The sequence below is a fragment of the Physella acuta genome, unplaced genomic scaffold (assembly GCF_028476545.2).
Source record: "Physella acuta isolate Inbredline_101_S28 unplaced genomic scaffold, ASM2847654v3 ptg000977l, whole genome shotgun sequence".
Lineage (NCBI taxonomy): Eukaryota > Metazoa > Mollusca > Gastropoda > Physidae > Physella > Physella acuta.
Window position 1 is genome coordinate 22,152 of NW_026732494.1, and position 21,129 is coordinate 43,280.

At 43.8% G+C, this 21,129-nt stretch overlaps 1 protein-coding gene across 1 annotated transcript in view; it reads left to right on the top strand.

The window, feature by feature from the left end:
• The window catches only part of LOC131954168 (calcium/calmodulin-dependent protein kinase type 1), a 49,040-nt gene that overhangs the window by 19,680 nt on the left and 8,231 nt on the right, over nt 1–21,129 (top strand). Inside the window, exons 4-5 of the mRNA XM_059317704.1 lie at nt 3,289–3,427; nt 19,988–20,111. Of these exons, the coding sequence (XP_059173687.1) occupies nt 3,289–3,427; nt 19,988–20,111 (263 nt within the window). The remainder of the gene's footprint in view (nt 1–3,288; nt 3,428–19,987; nt 20,112–21,129) is intronic.

Genomic DNA, 21,129 nt, shown 5'->3' on the forward strand with positions numbered 1-21,129 from the left:
TCTCTTCGGGTGCAAGGGGCACTGCCCCCCCCCCCCGAACGAAATGGAATTTATATAGAAAACATACTTTTACCAGTGTCCGCCCTCCCCCCCCCCCCCTCCCGAAAATATCAAGTGCACCCCCGGAGAAAAAAAGTCTGGAAGAAACACTGTATGTACTGCTCTTCACCAACTTTATACCACCAGCTATACGGCCTATGCCACCAGCTCCCTCCCCCCCCCATTCCCTACCAATCTATCTCTATATATATATATATAATTCTCTTCTGGGAGACGTTAGAAAACAAGCTGCAAGCGCGCCTTGCAGTCCCCTCTCTTCCTCTCTATCACTACCACCCCCACCCACCACATGGTCTGGTGAGCTGTGGTTCACGCTAAATGTTTACATTCATAGAGCCGGGTTTAGTGACGGCTATTAGGGGCAGATAATGTAGTTTGAAACGATTTTAAACTTAGAGGAGGTAACTAAAAGGAGGCTGCTTTCACGGGGGGGGGGGGGGGGGGGTGTAGTGTAGGGGTTATGGGAAGAGGGGGGGGTGGGGTTAGTGCTTTAAAGCAAATATATTCAGTGGCAGCCTTAATACTGTCGAATTCACAAATTATGAATTACTGAAAAGTAGAAAATAAAACAACTAAATAGCGGCGTATGATACGCCGCGGGTCGGCTCGTTCTATATATTACTGCCGCACCAAGTCTGCTCCTGCCTCCCCTCCCCTACACCCTCAAACCACGTGTTACGCTCTACTTTTGTTCAGATTTCCAACAATGGATGCTCAGTCGAATCAATTTCTCGGAAATGAAAACGTTAACTCGCCCACTCCCCCCCCCCCCCACCTCTCTCCCTCTCCATAAGTACTTGACAGGAAATCTTCCCCTAATCTTGGATCCAACATCAGCATAACACACCTGGTTCTAGCCCTCGATTGTCTCTCCATGTTTGCCTCAACTCTCGTGGGCGTCCAGCCCTTACTCCACAATGGACTGTATTTGAAATGGAAATAAAAGAATCAAACATGAGTTAACTATCTGGTGTCACCCTCTCCCCCCCCCCCCCCCCCCCTACCTCTCAGGTCTCAGCCCAACATCACAAGCTGAAATCGATAATATCAATGAAAACATTGAAAAATTTTGTTCCCTTGATTTCTTCTCCACTACAGTCGAGTTGTTTTTTTTTATCAGTTCACTCGCTTATAAATAAATAAACGATGTCGGCTTGCTTATCTTTCTGTGGGCTTAATCCTTTGGGTAAGGATCGTGTTCTACCTCCTCCCCCACCCCGCTCCGTTTGATGGAGGCCGGGTAAATAAAAGTCAGTCAGAAGAGGAGTAATCGCCCCTGGCGTTCAATTAATACTTTGGATTTTAGGCGCCTTAAGTCTGCGAGAGTGCGTTGTTCGGCAGTTAGGTTCAACTCTAATTGCGCATTCAGCTGGTACAGTAGTTTAACCTGCCGACAGGCCTCTCTCTTGATAGTGATACGCTAATTTATGGGGATATACAACTTGAGGGTGATACGCTAATTTATGGGGATATACAACTTGATGGTGATACGCTAATTTATGGTGATACACAACTTGATGGTGATACGCTAATTTATGGTGATACACAACTTGATGGTGATACAGTACTTGATGGTGATACAGTACTTGATGGTGATACACTACTTGATGTTGATACACTACTTGATTCGTGATACACTACTTGATGGTGATATACTACTTGCTAGTGACTTCTAAACTGCAAGATACATCCACAATCCTTGATAGTTTTTTTTTTTAAATCCTTTATAAAATTAAATTTTTATGTTTATAAATATAGCTATTCACCTCATGTTTTGTATTATCTTAATCATCGGTTTGATAAAATGTCCTCTTTACATAATAAAAAGAAATTACCATAAATCATGTTTATTGCTGTGGGTCTTTGTGAGTTCACTACATCAAATAGTTTGTTCGTGAGAAGTTGGCTAGTAAAAAAAAACAACAGATGGAAGACTTGAACATTTCTCCGAAGATTTTTTTCTTTATTGAAATGACAGCGATATAAAAGAAATAACGTCACGATTGTACAGCCTTGGTCTACTCGCTCGTCTTGTGAAGCCATCGATTGGTCGTCTGGTGTGGGGTGTTTTAATGCAAGTTTCGTGACTAGAACTGGGACTCAGAAGTCATACAGTCCACAAAACAGCTTGTCATTGTGTCATCATGACTTGACCATTTATTGTGGGCGTAGAGTGGATCTTATTTTAACGTCTTGGTGATTTTAATTGCCCACCCGTTTATTAAGTGACCATCCTTACAATGACCCCCATTTAATACTGTCTTGACCATCCATACAATGACCCCCATTTAATGCTGTCTTGACCATCCAATCAATGACCCCCCCCCATTTAATGCTGTCTTGACCATCCATATAATGACCCCCAATTAATGCTGTCTTGACCATCCTTACAATGACCCCCATTTAATACTGTCTTGACCATCCATACAATGACCCCCCATTTAATGCTGTCTTGACCATCCATATAATGACCCCCATTTAATGCTGTCTTGACCATCCAATCAATGACCCCCCCCATTTAATGCTGTCTTGACCATCCATATAATGACCCCCATTTAATGCTGTCTTGACCATCCAATCAATGACCCCCCATTTAATGCTGTCTTGACCATCCAATCAATGACCCCCCATTTAATGCTGTCTTGACCATCCAATCAATGACCCCCCATTTAATGCTGTCTTGACCATCTAATCAATGACCCCCATTTAATGCTGTCTTGACCATCCATATAATGACCCCCAATTAATGCTGTCTTGACCATCCATATAATGACCCCCATTTAATGCTGTCTTGACCATCCATATAATGACCCCCATTTAATGCTGTCTTGACCATCCATATAATGACCCCCATTTAATGCTGTCTTGACCATCCAATCAATGACCCCCCATTTAATGCTGTCTTGACCATCCATACAATGACCCCCCATTTAATGCTGTCTTGACCATCACTACAATGACCCCCCATTTAATGCTGTCTTGACCATCACTACAATGACCCCCCATTTAATGCTGTCTTGACCATCCATACAATGACCCCCATTTAATGCTGTCTTGACCATCCATACAATGACCCCCATTTAATGCTGTCTTGACCATCCTTACAATGACCCCCATTTAATGCTGTCTTGACCATCCATACAATGACCCCCACATGTTAATGTGCTGTCTTGACCATCCAATCAATGACCCTCTCGTATTAATACTGTCTTGACCATCTGACCACAGAGTGACCGGTGGTGAGCTGTTTGACCGTATTGTGGAGAAAGGCAGCTACACGGAGAAGGACGCCAGTCTCTTGATACGGCAGGTCTTGGAGGCGGTGGATTACATGCATGATAGGGGAGTGGTGCACAGGGATCTAAAGGTGAGTTTACAGGTAGGGGGGTCACAGGGGTCTATAGGTGAGTGTACAGGTAGGGGGGTCACAGGGGTCTATAGGTGAGTGTACAGGTAGGGGGGTCACAGGGGTCTATAGGTGAGTTTACAGGTAGGGGTGGGGGGCACAGGGATCTAAAGGTGAGTTTACAGGTAGGGGGTCACAGGGGTCTAAAGGTGAGTTTACAGGTAGGGGGTGGGGGGCACAGGGATCTAAAGGTGAGTTTACAGGTAGGGGGTCACAGGGGTCTAAAGGTGAGTTTACAGGTAGGGGGTCACAGGGGTCTAAAGGTGAGTGTACAGGTAGGGGGGGTCACAGGGGTCTAAAGGTGAGTTTATACAGGTAGGGGGTCATATGGATCTAAAGGTGAGTTTACAGGTAGGGGGGTCACAGGGGTCTAAAGGTGGGTTTATACAGGTAGGGGGGTCACAGGAATCTAAAGGTGAGTGTACAGGTAGGGGGTCATATGGATCTAAAGGTGAGTTTATATAGGTAGGGGATCACAGGGGTCTAAAGGTGAGTATACAGGTGGGGGGTCATAGGGGTCTAAAGGTAGGGGGTCACAGGGATCTAAAGGTGAGTTTATATAGGTAGGGGATCACAGGGGTCTAAAGGTGAGTTTATACGGGTAGGGGGTCACAGGGGTCTAAAGGTGAGTTTATATAGGTAGGGGGTCACATGGGTCTAAAGGTGAGTTTATATAGGTAGGGGGGTCACAGGGGTCTAAAGGTGAGTTTATATAGGTGTGTGTGTTGGGGGGGGGGTGCACATGGATTTTACGTTGAGCTTACACAGGTGGAGGTGGTGTAGTCTACAGGTATATAAGGTGTACATTGATTGTTAATTTACACAGGTAGGGGGTGGATACGGGACGGCCCCACCCATCCCGTCCAACCCGTGCCCTACATCCGGCCTAACAAGAGCCAAAGCCTGTTTGTATTGCTTGAATAATTCAGCTCTTAATTCTGAAAATGTATTCCCCGAGCCTGTTTTCCCGAGGTTTTCTCCAGACTTGTTTGTTTCCCGCTCGGGTTTCCCTGGCCGCTGACCCAAGCTGACCCCTGGGACTCTGGGAAACAATTCGGCCAATGGAAATGTTTGTTATAAGCTCAACGGCTTTTTAAGTGGGCGGTTTCGATCTTTGCTAGAGAGGTTTCTTTTATCTGTTTTATCACGGAGAGGATGGCCTTGTGAATTGTTGGCCATGTTGTGAATTGTTGGCCATGTTGTGAAGTATTGGCCATGTTGTGAAGTATTGGCCATGTTGTGAATTGTTGGCCTTGTTGTGAAGTATTGGCCATGTTGTGAAGTATTGGCCATGTTCTGAAGTATTGGCCAATTTTGTGAAATGTTGGCCATGTTGTGAATCGTTGGCCATGTAGTCAAATGTTGGCCATATTTTGAAAAGTAAAATGTTGGCCATGTTATGAAGTGTTGGCCATGTTATGAAAAGTTGCCGTGTTGTAAAATGTTCGCCATGTTATGAAGTAGTGGCCATATTGTAAAATGTTGGCCATGTTATGAAGTAGTGGCCATATTGTAAAATGTTGGCCATGTTATGAAGCGTTGGCCATCTTACGAAGTGTTGGCCATGTTATGAAGTAGTGGCCATATTGTAAAATGTTGGCCATGTTATGAAGCGTTGGCCATGTTATGAAGTAGTGTCCAATGTTGCGAAATGTCGCCCATGTTATAAAACCTGACCAGATTGTCTATTCCATCAGTATTTCGAAATACTAAGTACAAAACCTTCATTTATTAAACAAGCAGAGAGATTTAATCCCGATACATTAAAAGGTGTTTTTTTTTTAAATGTTTGTTCTGTTTTAAAAAGAAAAAGTCTATTTAATTTTAAACTCGTGACTGTTTCACTGAATGCAGCCATTTTGATGTGTTGGGTGGTTTCCGCAAGGAAAAATTCTTTTAGTTTACATTTTCGAAAAGTGACTTCCACCAACCTCCCCCCCCCCCCCCCCCCGATTCACCTGCTCCAAACAGTGACGTCACCCACACCGCATCAAGTCTATAAAGACACATTTCCCGACATAATACTCTCCGACCCAGACCGACATCTAGCCGACCCGGACATGAAAGTACCTGACCCAGCCGCCATAAATGTCAACTGCCCCTGGGTCACCGGTCCCATGGACAGGACAATTATTTTTTTTTAAGAACGAAACCCAAAACTGGAGCTCATAGAAAGTAATCACCAGTGTCTTTTCTGTGGTGTTTTGCTGTATTCGATTCTAATAACTCCCCTACGTCATGTGTCCCTCCCATCATCTCCAGCTGACGTCACTCTACTCTCGTGTCGAATTGCTCCACTTGTCGCGTGTTTTTTGTCGTGTTGATGAGGCTCGTGAGGAGAATGACGACGCTATGTTTTACCTCAGGCTACGGGGCGGATAGTGTTCTTGCTAGCACCATTATTTTTTTTGGCTCAAGTTTAAAAAAAAAACACGAAACGTGCAGATATTTTTTCTTCTTATATTTCTCGCCCGGGGGGTAGCAGAGACCTTGTCGTGAAGTTTCTACCCCACCCCCCCTGATCATTTTACCCTCTCCTATTTTTTTTTTTACTAAAAAACGTAATGCCGTAAGGATATTAAAAAAAAACAACACCGTATCGTCTTATCGTGAAGGTTTTAGTATTTGTTTAACGTGGGTGTTGGTCTGCTAATTGCGATGGGTGGACCTGGGTTCAAACCCCAGTTTCTGCTGTCACGTTATGTTCATGAGACCTTTGGTGGTCGAGTCGTTAGACGACTAGCGATACTGTTGGGAGCGTTGGCTCTGTCACTGTTACCCTAGTGTTCTACTGTCACATCCCTCTGCCACTCTAGTGTCACGTCGTATTCTGTCACAGTGTCACGTCCCTCTGCCACTCTAGTGTCACGTCCATCTGTCACCCTAGTGTCGCGTCTGCCACCCTAGTGTCACGTCCATCTGCCACCCTAGTGTCACGTCCATCTGTCACCCTAGTGTCACGTCCCTCTGTCACCCTAGTGTCACGTCCCTCTGCCATCCTAGTGTCACGTCCCTCTGTCACACTAGTGTCACGTCTCTCTGTCACCCTAGTGTCACGTCCATCTGTCACCCTAGTGTCACGTCCCTCTGTCACACTAGTGTCACGTCTCTCTGTCACCCTAGTGTCACGTCCATCTGTCACCCTAGTGTCACGTCCATCTGCCACCCTAGTGTCACGTCCCTCTGTCACCCTAGTGTCACGCCCATATGTCACCCCTGTCTAACCAGGATGTCAACGTTCCTAGTTATAGAAAAATCTCTCTCACGCTGTAAAAAAAATGTTATATGAAAAACTCCCAGAGTGTGAGAGAGAAATAAAACCCGCGGGGGGGGGGGGGGGGGAGGAAGAGAACAAGCGATTTCCCTGCTTATTGATTTGCAAATGTTTTCTTGAAATGTCTCGGCTATTACCGCGTGATACACGCTGCCGTCTGCACCACGTCCTGCCTGCTGATGTGGGGGTGGGGGTGGGGTAGGGAGGTGAGGTGTAACTTAATCCTTGTCATCGCTGATCTGGTCATTTTGTCATTTGTTATTGGTAACATGCTGAGCTTGGGGTCGTTGAACTATAACCTGCTGACCCCTTGGGGGGTCGTTGAACTATACCTTTAACCTACTGACCTCGTAACTTACTTTTATCGAACTCCAAACTCTGACCTTGACTATGAGAACAGTCCATGATTTATCCAAGATCGAAAACAACTCAAACCCCACTTCCCATTGTTTGAAACGTACGATCACGTGAGCTTGTCACGTGACACGCCAGTCTCCTCTCATCGATCTGGTTACTCAAGGTTTGCTCCCCACCTCCAGCCCCACCCCCATCCCCACCCTACCTCCCAATTCTAAAGCACCCCGCTAGTCTGGCTATCTCGGCCACTCAACCGACCTTCTGATGGCTATCTCGGCCACTCAACTGACCTTCTGATGGCTATCTCGGCCACTCAACTGACCTTCTGATGGCTATCTCGGCCACTCAACTGACCTTCATAGGCTATCTCGGCCACTCAACTGACCTTCAGATGGCTATCTCGGCCACTCAACTGACCTTCTGATGGCTATCTCGGCCACTCAACTGACCTTCTGATGGCTATCTCGGCCACTCAACTGACCTTCTGATGGCTATCTCGGCCACTCAACTGACCTTCATAGGCTATCTCGGCCACTCAACTGACCTTCAGATGGCTATCTCGGCCACTCAACTGACCTTCAGATGGCTATCTCGGCCACTCAACTGACCTTCAAAGGCTATCTCTGCCACTCAACTGACCTTCTGATGGCTATCTCGGCCACTCAACTGACCTTCATAGGCTATCTCGGCCACTCAACTGACCTTCTGATGGCTATCTCGGCCACTCAACTGACCTTCTGATGGCTATCTCGGCCACTCAACTGACCTTCTGATGGCTATCTCGGCCACTCAACTGACCTTCATAGGCTATCTCGGCCACTCAACTGACCTTCTGATGGCTATCTCGGCCACTCAACTGACCTTCTGATGGCTATCTCGGCCACTCAACTGACCTTCTGATGGCTATCTCGGCCACTCAACTGACCTTCATAGGCTATCTCGGCCACTCAACTGACCTTCAGATGGCTATCTCGGCCACTCAACTGACCTTCTGATGGCTATCTCGGCCACTCAACTGACCTTCTGATGGCTATCTCGGGCACTCAACTGACCTTCTGATGGCTATCTCGGCCACTCAACTGACCTTCATAGGCTATCTCGGCCACTCAACTGACCTTCAGATGGCTATCTCGGCCACTCAACTGACCTTCAGATGGCTATCTCGGCCACTCAACTGACCTTCAAAGGCTATCTCTGCCACTCAACTGACCTTCTGATGGCTATCTCGGCCACTCAACTGACCTTCATAGGCTATCTCGGCCACTCAACTGACCTTCTGATGGCTATCTCGGCCACTCAACTGACCTTCTGATGGCTATCTCGGCCACTCAACTGACCTTCTGATGGCTATCTCGGCCACTCAACTGACCTTCATAGGCTATCTCGGCCACTCAACTGACCTTCTGATGGCTATCTCGGCCACTCAACTGACCTTCTGATGGCTATCTCGGCCACTCAACTGACCTTCATAGGCTATCTCGGCCACTCAACTGACCTTCTGATGGCTATCTCGGCCACTCAACTGACCTTCTGATGGCTATCTCGGCCACTCAACTGACCTTCTGATGGCTATCTCGGCCACTCAACTGACCTTCTGATGGCTATCTCGGCCACTCAACTGACCTTCTGAGGGCTATCTCGGCCACTCAACTGACCTTCTGATGGCTATCTCGGCCACTCAACTGACCTTCATAGGCTATCTCGGCCACTCAACTGACCTTCAGATGGCTATCTCGGCCACTCAACTGACCTTCTGATGGCTATCTCGGCCACTCAACTGACCTTCAGATGGCTATCTCGGCCACTCAACTGACCTTCTGATGGCTATCTCGGCCACTCAACTGACCTTCTGATGGCTATCTCGGCCACTCAACTGACCTTCAGATGACTATCTCGGCCACTTAACTGACCTTCTGATGGCTATCTCGGCCACTCAACTGACCTTCTGATGGCTATCTCGGCCACTCAACTGACCTTCAGATGGCTATCTCGGCCACTCAACTGACCTTCTGATGGCTATCTCGGCCACTCAACTGACCTTCAGATGGCTATCTCGGCCACTCAACTGACCTTCTGATGGCTATCTCGGCCACTCAACTGACCTTCAGATGGCTATCTCGGCCACTCAACTGACCTTCTGATGGCTATCTCGGCCACTCAACTGACCTTCTGATGGCTATCTCGGCCACTCAACTGACCTTCAGATGGCTATCTCGGCCACTCAACTGACCTTCTGATGGCTATCTCGGCCACTCAACTGACCTTCAGATGGCTATCTCGGCCACTCAACTGACCTTCTGATGGCTATCTCGGCCACTCAACTGACCTAATGGAGATGACCTTATGATTTCAGTTAAAGACCGAATCAGATTTGAAATGGCGGTTTCTTCATCTCATCGATCAAGTCCAGCCGAAAAAGAAAATCAATTTCTCCTACAACATAAGCAAACTGCCGGTCGCCGCCTTGACGTGCCGTGAAAACTGCCGGTCTACGCAGGCCGTACCGAGAAACAGTGACGCCAGCATTGCTTTGGATTTAGTCAGTGGAAGAATGGTTGGATGACCGGCCAGATTTAGTCAATGGAAGGACCGGTCAGATTTAGTCATGGGAACGACCGGCAGATTTAGTCAATGCAAGGACCGGTCAGATTTAGTCATTGGAATGACCGGCAGATTTAGTCAGTGGAAGGATCGACAGATTAAGTCATTGGAATGACCGGCAAATTTAGTCATTGGAATGACCGGCATTATCAAAAAACCGGCATCGCTACTAGATTTATTGAATGAAAAGACTGGCAGATTTAGTCAGTGGAAGGACCGGCAGATTTAGTCATTGGAATGACCGGCAGATTTAGTCAGTGGAAGGACCGGAGATTTAGTCAGTGGAAGGACCGGCATTATCAGAAAACCGGCATCGCTACTAGATTTATTGAATGAAAAGACTGGCAGATTTAGTCGATGAAAGGACGGGCATCGTCAGAGAACGGCATCCTACCAGAAATTGTTGGCCAAAATTTGCCTAAACGAGTTAGCCACTGAAGCCAAAAATATTGATACAATTTTCTTTGGCGTCTTTCTATTCCCTCATCTCACACACAGACACGAGTTTATTTACTTGTAGCATGACTTCAGTCACAGGTCCAAATATAGTCGAACTACAGGCCTAAACATAACCTTTTTTCTGCACCTTGTATTGTCAAACCTAAAGCTAAAAGATTTCTAAGTTGTATAATATTCTCAGTACGTTTTTTTCCTCTAGCAATAGAAAACATCCGCCTATTTTTATTCGTGAAAAACGTGCCGCAAGTTACTAACCTGTCTCTAAGACCTACTACTGTATGTAGATATTTATTTGTAGGTTCGCTAGTCTGCTAACCCGAAAGTCGCGAGTTCGAACCCGGGTTTGTCAGTAGATCGTTCCTGAGTCAACCAGCTCTAATGGGTACCTAATACTCGTTGGCTGGGTACCGTGCTGACCACACTATCCCTTCATAATGCCGGGGTCACTGAAACAGGTTAACTCTACTTCATCTGCTCCATGTATCTTGGGCACGAACGGAAAAGATGATAATATATATAGTTAGCCTACTTTTGAAGCAAACATAACAGGCGTATATCTATCTAAACATCGTATTGTTGAGTAAAACAGCAGTTTAAAAAAGAGACTACCGCACGCACTTATTCAACTGAGAGAAAATGTCCGTGCGTTAACAGGAGCACCGGACATTCATCACTAACCGACCTTTGTGCGAGCCTTTCTCAGAACGGAAATAAAATGTCCGCCCACGGAAGTATCCAGGAACTTTACCATTTTCCCGGGGGGGGGGGGGGGAATGGGAATTTCAATTGGTCTCTGTATCTCAGATCGAATACGGTGATTAAAAAAAAAGGATTTAAATTTGTTGATCGTTTTTTAAGTCCAATAAGTGTCGGCATTTGTTAATTGTTTCTGGGTTGGAAGGACTAGAAAAAGTCACGATGCTGCTTTTTCCTTTTTTTCATATTTAGTTCTTTGGTTTGTCTGTTGTTCTCCTATGGCAAGCTGGACGTCTTTATGGTGCACTGACGGGGCGCATCTTCACTTCACGGCCATCATTTGCACATCCTCATCTTCACTTCACTTCATCTGTCGCTAAACATGTTTTAAACGCCATATTTAACATGTATATAAAGTATGTTATATGTACTCTATACTGTGTATGTTTATTATAAAATTCATATTTTATAAGTAAATACATGAAATATAACTAGACGTTAGCCCGCCATCCTGAATGTAACGGGTTTTCCCCGTGTGAAGACGCCATGTCAACATGAAGTGCCACGCACTCGCGCACTTGCTGTACAGGAAGTCATGTAGCCGCCATGTTATTATAGTGCCCGACTCAGTGCGCATGTCACGGTGTGGCTATTAGTCGACACTCTGGTCGTCTGAACGTAATGATTCCAAGACGTCTGCAGACATCCCACCTGCTCCCACCTGCTCCCATCCTGCTCCCGTCCTGCTCGCAGTCTTGCGAAACTTCTCGTCAATTTTCTAATTATTTTCTTCTGCTGGGGAACACGGTGTGTTGGGGGGGGGGGATTAACTAGGTTAGGGTTGTTGTGGTTGGGTTAGTGGGTTGGTTAGTGGGTTGGTTAATGGGTTACAGTTGTGGGTTAGGGTTGTGGTTTAGTTATTGCTTTAAATTTGAGTTATTTATTATGATTATGTTATTGATTTAAGGTTGTAGTTTTGTTTGTATATGTAAAATTAGGTTGTATAAAGTCTGGGTAGTGCTGAACTGGGTTTGACTGTTGACGTAGAGCTTTAAAGTTAGCCTACCTTTAGCGTAGGGTTAGCTTGGCGGGGGAATCAATGCCCTACACACTGGGTCTCAAAGATGCACTTAACTCACAAGTTTGTTTACTTGAGCCTTGACATAAGGGTACTAATATTGTCAACAAACCATAAATCACGTTTGTTGGTTATCTGTGTTTTATAGAGATTCGGTTTGGTTGAAGGGATGCGCCTAGAAAAATAGTTCCATTTTGATACGTCACAGTTGACTCCATTTTTAGACAGATGGTTCTTTTCTATTTTAATGTTAGCTTGGGTCTTTAGGGATTTTGGTTTTATGATCTAAGGTCTCTTGAGTTTTTGTAGTTATGAGCTAATGTCTCTAGATTCTTGTAGTTATGAGCTAAGGTCTGTAGATTCTTGTCGTTTTGAGCTAAGGTCTGTAGATTCTTGTAGTTATGAGCTAAGGTCTCTACATTCTTGTAGTTATAAGCTAAGGTATCTACATTCTTGTAGTTATGAGCTAAGGTATCTAGATTCTTGTAGTTATGATCTAAGGTCTCTAGATTCTTGTAGTTATTATCTAAGGTCTCTAGATTCTTGTAGTTATGAGCTAAGGTATCTAGATTCTTGTAGTTATGAGCTAATGTCTGTAGATTCTTGTAGTTATGAGCTAATGTCTGTAGATTCTTGTAGTTATGAGCTAATGTCTGTAGATTCTTGTAGTTATGAGCTAATGTCTGTAGATTCTTGTAGTTATGAGCTAAGGTCTGTAGATTCTTGTAGTTATGAGCTAATGTCTGTAGATTCTTGTAGTTATGAGCTAAGGTCTGTAGATTCTTGTAGTTATGAGCTAAGGTCTCTAGATTCTTGTAGTTATAAGACCGAGTTAGTACTATAACTGAAATAAATTTGACGGCAATGTGTCAAGGCAAGTAAACCAATGCAGGGCCCATTGATATTTGCCGAGAGGGTCTGATCGAACAGTTGGACTTGTCCTATCGATTGGGGGTGAACCCTGTATTTGACTCGTGAAATATTATCTTTATGCTGGGTATTAAAAGATAGCCCAGGGCGCAGTCTAATAGGCCAGCTACAATCCACGGCTTCGACAGAACGACAGTGGGTTCTAGACATGAGTTCTAGACATGAGTTCTAGACATGAGTTCTAGACACGAGTTCTAGACATGAGTTCTAGACACGAGTTCTAGACATGAGTTCTAGACATGAGTTCTAGACATGAGTTCTAGACACGAGTTCTAGACACGAGTTCTAGACATGAGTTCTACACATGTGTTCTACACATGAGTTCTAGACATGAGTTCTAGACATGAGTTCTAGACATGAGTTCTAGACATGAGTTCTAGACATGAGTTCTAGACATGAGTTCTAGACATGAGTTCTAGACATGAGTTCTAGACATTTCTAGACATGAGTTCTAGACATGAGTTCTAGACATGAGTTCTAGACACGAGTTCTAGACACGAGTTCTAGACATGAGTTCTACACATGTGTTCTACACATGAGTTCTACACATGAGTTCTAGACATGAGTTCTAGACATGAGTTCTAGACATGAGTTCTAGACATGAGTTCTAGACATGAGTTCTAGACATGAGTTCTAGACACGAGTTCTAGACATGAGTTCTAGACACGAGTTCTAGACATGAGTTGTAGACATGAGTTGTAGACATGAGTTCTAGACACGAGTTCTAGACACGAGTTCTAGACATGAGTTCTACACATGTGTTCTACACATGAGTTCTAGACATGAGTTCTAGACATGAGTTCTAGACATGAGTTCTAGACATGAGTTCTAGACATGAGTTCTAGACATGAGTTCTAGACATGAGTTCTAGACATGAGTTCTAGACATGAGTTCTAGACATGAGTTCTAGACATGAGTTCTAGACATGTTCTAGACATGAGTTCTAGACATGAGTTCTAGACATGAGTTCTAGACATGAGTTCTAGACATGAGTTCTAGACATGAGTTCTAGACATGAGTTCTAGACACGAGTTCTAGACACGAGTTCTAGACACGAGTTCTACACATGTGTTCTACACATGAGTTCTAGACATGAGTTCTAGACATGAGTTCTAGACATGAGTTCTAGACATGAGTTCTAGACATGAGTTCTAGACATGAGTTCTAGACATTTCTAGACATGAGTTCTAGACATGAGTTCTAGACATGAGTTCTAGACATGAGTTCTAGACATGAGTTCTAGACTTAGTTCTAGGCATGAGTTCTAGACTTAGTTCTAGACTTAGTTCTAGACATGAGTTCTAGACTTAGTTCTAGGCATGAGTTCTAGGCATGAGTTCTAGACATGAGTTCTAGACATGGGTTCTAGACACGAGTTCTAGACATGAGTGAGTTCTAGACATGAGTTCTAGACATGAGTTCTAGACATGAGTTTTAGACATGAGTTTTAGACATGAGTTTTAGACATGAGTTTTAGACATGGGTTCTAGACATGAGTGAGTTCTAGACATGATTTTTAGACATGAGTTCTAGACATGAGTTCTAGACATGAGTTCTAGACATGAGTTCTAGACATGAGTTCTAGACATGTTCTAGACATGAGTTCTAGACATGAGTTCTAGACATGATTTTTAGACATGATTTTTAGACATGAGTTCTAGACATGGGTTCTAGACATGAGTTCTAGACATGTTCTAGACATGAGTTCTAGACACGAGTTCTAGACATGAGTTCTAGACATGTGTTCTAGACATGAGTTCTAGACATGAGTTCTAGACACGAGTTCTAGACATGAGTGAGTTCTAGACATGATTTTTAGACATGAGTTCTAGACATGAGTTCTAGACATGATTTTTAGACATGAGTTCTAGACATGAGTTCTAGAAATGGGTTCTAGACATGGGTTCTAGACGGGTTCTAGACATGGGTTCTAGACATGGGTTCTAGACATGGGTTCTAGACATGAGTTCTAGACATGAGTTCTAGACATGAGTGAGTTCTAGACATGATTTTTAGACATGAGTTCTAGACATGAGTTCTAGACATGATTTTTAGACATGAGTTCTAGACATGAGTTCTAGACATGATTTTTAGACATGAGTTCTAGACATGAGTTCTAGAAATGGGTTCTAGACATGGGTTCTAGACGGGTTCTAGACATGGGTTCTAGACATGGGTTCTAGACATGGGTTCTAGACATGAGTTCTAGACATGAGTTCTAGACATGAGTGAGTTCTAGACATGATTTTTAGACATGAGTTCTAGACATGAGTTCTAGACATGATTTTTAGACATGAGTTCTAGACATGAGTTCTAGACATGATTTTTAGACATGAGTTCTAGACATGAGTTCTAGAAATGGGTTCTAGACATGGGTTCTAGACATGGGTTCTAGACATGAGTTCTAGACATGATTTTTAGACATGAGTTCTAGAAATGAGTTCTAGAAATGGGTTCTAGACATGGGTTCTAGACATGGGTTCTAGACATGAGTTCTAGACATGAGTTCTAGACATGAGTTCTAGACATGGGTTCTAGACACGAGTTCTAGACATGAGTGAGTTCTAGACATGAGTTTTAGACATGGGTTCTAGACATGAGTTCTAGACATTTCTAGACACGAGTTCTAGACATTATTTTTAGACATGAGTTCTAGACATGAGTTCTAGACATTATTTTTAGACATGAGTTCTAGACATGAGTTCTAGACACGAGTTCTAGACATTATTTTTAGACATGAGTTCTAGACACGAGTTCTAGACATTATTTTTAAACATGAGTTCTAGACATGAGTTCTAGACATGATTTTTAGACATGAGTTCTAGAAATGAGTTCTAGAAATGGGTTCTAGACATGGGTTCTAGACATGGGTTCTAGACATGAGTTCTAGACACGAGTTCTAGACACGAGTTCTAGACACGAGTTCTAGACACGAGTTCTAGACACGAGTTCTAGACACGAGTTCTAGACACGAGTTCTAGACACGAGTTCTAGACACGAGTTCTAGACACGAGTTCTAGACATGAGTTCTAGACACGAGTTCTAGACATGAGTTCTAGACATGAGTTCTAGACATGAGTTGTAGACATGAGTTCTAGACACGAGTTCTAGACATGAGTTCTAGACACGAGTTCTAGACACGAGTTCTAGACATGAGTTCTAGACATGAGTTCTAGACATGAGTTCTAGACATGAGTTCTAGACATGAGTTGTAGACACGAGTTCTAGACACGAGTTCTAGACATGAGTTCTAGACATGAGTTCTAGACATGAGTTCTACACATGAGTTCTAGACATGAGTTCTACACATGAGTTCTAGACATGAGTTCTAGACATGAGTTGTAGACACGAGTTCTAGACATGAGTTCTAGACATGAGTTCTAGACATGAGTTCTACACATGAGTTCTAGACATGAGTTCTACACATGAGTTCTAGACATGAGTTCTAGACACGAGTTCTAGACATGAGTTCTAGACATGAGTTCTAGACATGTTCTAGACATGAGTTCTAGACATGAGTTCTAGACACGAGTTCTAGACATGAGTTCTAGACATGAGTTCTAGACATGGGTTCTAGACACGAGTTCTAGACACGAGTTCTAGACATGAGTTCTAGACATGTTCTAGACATGAGTTCTAGACATGAGTTCTAGACACGAGTTCTAGACACGAGTTCTAGACACGAGTTCTAGACATGAGTTCTAGACATGAGTTCTAGACATGTTCTAGACATGAGTTCTAGACACGAGTTCTAGACACGAGTTCTAGACATGAGTTCTAGACATGTTCTAGACATGAGTTCTAGACATGAGTTCTAGACACGAGTTCTAGACATGAGTTCTAGACATGAGTTCTAGACATGGGTTCTAGACACGAGTTCTAGACACGAGTTCTAGACATGAGTTCTAGACATGTTCTAGACATGAGTTCTAGACACGAGTTCTAGACATGAGTTCTAGACACGAGTTCTAGACACGAGTTCTAGACACGAGTTCTAGACACGAGTTCTAGACACGAGTTCTAGACATGAGTTCTAGACATGGGTTCTAGACATGAGTTCTACACATGTGTTCTACACATGAGTTCTAGACATGAGTTCTAGACATGAGTTCTAGACATGAGTTCTAGACATGAGTTCTACACATGTGTTCTACACATGAGTTCTAGACATGAGTTCTAGACATGAGTTCTAGACATGAGTTCTAGACATGAGTTCTACACATGTGTTCTACACATGAGTTCTAGACATGAGTTCTAGACACGAGTTCTAGACACGAGTTCTAGACATGGGTTCTAGACATGAGTTCTAGACATGAGTTCTAGACATGAGTTCTAGACACGAGTTCTAGACACGAGTTCTAGACATGGGTTCTAGACATGAGTTCTAGACACGAGTTCTAGACACGAGTTCTAGACACGAGTTCTAGACACGAGTTCTAGACATGGGTTCTAGACATGAGTTCTAGACACGAGTTCTAGACATGAGTTCTAGACATGGGTTCTAGACATGAGTTCTAGACATGGGTTCTAGACATGAGTTCTAGACACGAGTTCTAGACATGAGTTCTAGACATGGGTTCTAGACATGAGTTCTAGACATGGGTTCTAGACATGAGTTCTAGACATGAGTTCTAGACATGTTCTAGACATGAGTTCTAGACATGGGTTCTAGACATGAGTTCTAGACATGAGTTCTAGACATGAGTTCTAGACATGAGTTCTAGACATGAGTTCTAGACATGAGTTCTAGACATGAGTTCTAGACACGAGTTCTAGACATGAGTTCTAGACATGAGTTCTAGACATGAGTTCTAGACACGAGTTCTAGACACGAGTTCTAGACACGAGTTCTAGACACGAGTTCTAGACATGGGTTCTAGACATGAGTTCTAGACACGAGTTCTAGACATGAGTTCTAGACATGGGTTCTAGACATGAGTTCTAGACATGAGTTCTAGACATGAGTTCTAGACATGAGTTCTAGACATGAGTTCTAGACATGAGTTCTAGACATGAGTTCTAGACATGAGTTCTAGACATGAGTTCTAGACACGAGTTCTAGACATGAGTTCTAGACATGAGTTCTAGACATGAGTTCTAGACATGAGTTCTAGACATGAGTTCTAGACACGAGTTCTAGACACGGGTTCTAGACATGAGTTCTAGACACGAGTTCTAGACACGAGTTCTAGACATGAGTTCTACACATGAGTTCTAGACATGAGTTCTAGACACGAGTTCTAGACACGAGTTCTAGACATGAGTTCTACACATGTGTTCTACACATGAGTTCTAGACATGAGTTCTAGACACGAGTTCTAGACACGAGTTCTAGACACGAGTTCTACACATGTGTTCTACACATGAGTTCTAGACATGAGTTCTAGACACGAGTTCTAGACACGAGTTCTAGACACGAGTTCTAGACACGAGTTCTAGACATGAGTTCTAGACATGAGTTCTAGACATGAGTTCTATACATGAGTTCTAGACACGAGTTCTAGACATGAGTTCTAGACATGAGTTCTAGACATGAGTTCTATACATGAGTTCTAGACATGAGTTCTAGACATGTTCTAGACATGAGTTCTAGACATGAGTTCTAGACATGAGTTCTAGACATGAGTTCTAGACATGAGTTCTAGACATGAGTTCTAGACACGAGTTCTAGACACGAGTTCTAGACATGAGTTCTAGACACGAGTTCTAGACATGTTCTAGACATGAGTTCTAGACATGAGTTCTAGACATGAGTTCTAGACACGAGTTCTAGACACGAGTTCTAGACATGAGTTCTAGACACGGGTTCTAGACACGAGTTCTAGACATGAGTTCTAGACATGAGTTCTAGACATCAGCTGATGGAGGTCTTCTGGCAGGGTTTAGTTTGTTGCTCGAGACGGGTTCGTTTAGTTGGTCGTGTCAGGGTTCGTTTTGTTAGGTGGGACAGGGTTCACTTTGTTGGTCGTGTCAGGGTTCGTTTTGTTAGGTGGGACAGGGTTCGTTTAGTTGGTCGTGTCAGGGTTCGTTTTGTTGGGTGGGACAGGGTTCACTTTGTTGGTCGTGTCATGGTTCGTTTTGTTGGGTGGGACAGGGTTCACTTTGTTGGTCGTGTCAGGGTTCGTTTTGTTGGGTGGGACAGGGTTCACTTTGTTGGTCGTGTCAGGGTTTACATTATTAGTGGTGATAAGGTTCACTTTTGTTGGTGTTACGTGCATGGTGTTTTCAGTGTTTCTTTCAGGCATCTTTCCAGGTGGGGGGGGGGGGGGGCGTCAGAGTACTTCGACACCCTCCCCCACCCCCCCCACCCTCCGGGCGAAATAGAAACAAAAATGTATAGGGATTCTACAGCATGCGAATAGCGTTGCTTAGGTGATTGGTGTCACGCCTTAACGATCAACATTTCATTGCTAACCAAGGCTTTATGTCTGAGCTGTCTAACCGATAGTGTCATAGAACCTCACGATTGCGTCATACAGTCACGTGGCGTGTGTTGTTGTTGTTGTTTATGTACTTACGTCACGACACTTCCTTGCCACGTCATGTTCTCTTCTTGCGCAACAACTATGAACACGCCCATTTCAGATTCTCACGTCTTTAAGATGGTTTTTGAAACGGTGTAGGTGTAGGGAGGGGGGGGGGGTGTGTGTGCTGTTCCAATAAAACATTTGTGGCCTACGTAAGTGTACAAGACATCACATTTAATACAGCAAATCTTTTTATGTGTATAGTTGTTAGCCTAATGGGTTAATACGTTAATATTTAGGCTGATCTAGTCTATGTCTAGGCTGATCTAGTCAATGTCTAGGCTGATCTAGGCAATATCTAGGCTCATCTAGCCAATGTCCACACCTCTATCGAGTGGATTAACAACCAAAGACAATAGCCTAAAGGAAGATAAAAAATACTTGGTTTTAAATTGGGTTTTGTTTTGTTTTTAAATTTCCTTAAAGAAAACGGTGGCCATAGTTCCAGTTTTTAATTCAAATCCATTTTCTCGATCGTTTTTTATCATCCTTTATTTTTGTTTTTAAAATGTGCACAGAAAATGGGGTTTGTAATTGTGTTTTTAAATCCATTAAATCTCGCACGTTTTTCTTAACCATTGTTTTGTTTTCATCGACAGCCGGAAAATCTTCTCTTCTACAGTCCCGACGACGACTCGAAGATCATGATCAGTGACTTCGGTCTCTCCAAGATGGAGGGGTCGGGCATCATGGCCACGGCCTGTGGGACCCCGGGCTATGTGGGTGAGTGATTTAAGTTTACACGTGGGGAGGGGGGTCGGGCATCAAGGCCACGGCCTGTGGTACCCCGGGCTATGTGGGTGAGTGAGTTAAGCTTATACGCGGGGGTCGGGGGGGGGGGGGGAAGTCTGTCATCAAGGCCAAGGTCTATGGTACCTCGGGCTATATGGGTGAGTGCTTACACGGGAGGGGGGGTGGTCGGGCTATGTCGGTGAGTTCTTTAAGATTACAAAGGTATTTGAGTGTTGATATTTGTTGTTTAGAATGATGGAATAGCCTGTTGATATTTGTTGGTTAGAATGATGGAATATCCTCTTAATATTTGTCGGTTAGAATGACGGAACAGCCTGTTGATATTGGTTGGTTAGAACGATGGAATAGCCTGTTAATATTAGTCGGTTAGAATGATGGAATAGCCTTTATATATTAGTTGGTTAGAATGATGGAACAGCTTAACGCCATTCACCTCTGTCGCGCGTCCATCGATTGCCTGTCTGTCTGTCACGCCGGACAGCTCTGTCTGTAGGGCCACATCAAGATGGACATCAATCCGGCCACGCGACTGTCCGAATCTTCTAAGACTTGTAAAATTAAACTCGCAAGTAGGAAAATCATTGGGGAACTAAATGATCTATACAATCATGGTTGTTTTATTTTGTTATATGTATTCTCCACCAACATGGTTGTTTTAAAAAATATATACATGTGTATGCGCCATTTTAAAAATATATGTGTATGCGCCACATCGGTTAAATTAGATGTTACAGTCAATCATGATTGTTTTGTTTGCTAATACGTACGCTCCACAATCATGATTGTCATGTAGATCTTGAAGGTAATAGATGGGATATGTAGATGTCTCTTGTTGTGTTTACTGCCAGCCGTATGTGCTGTGAAGTCGATGCCAGAAAATGATTTTTCTCCATGATTTGCGCCACAGATCACCTTACAGGTTTCGACAATTTTTTTCGGCTTTTCCAAGGTCAACGTCCTTTGTATTAAGCCATGCTAATAGCTTATG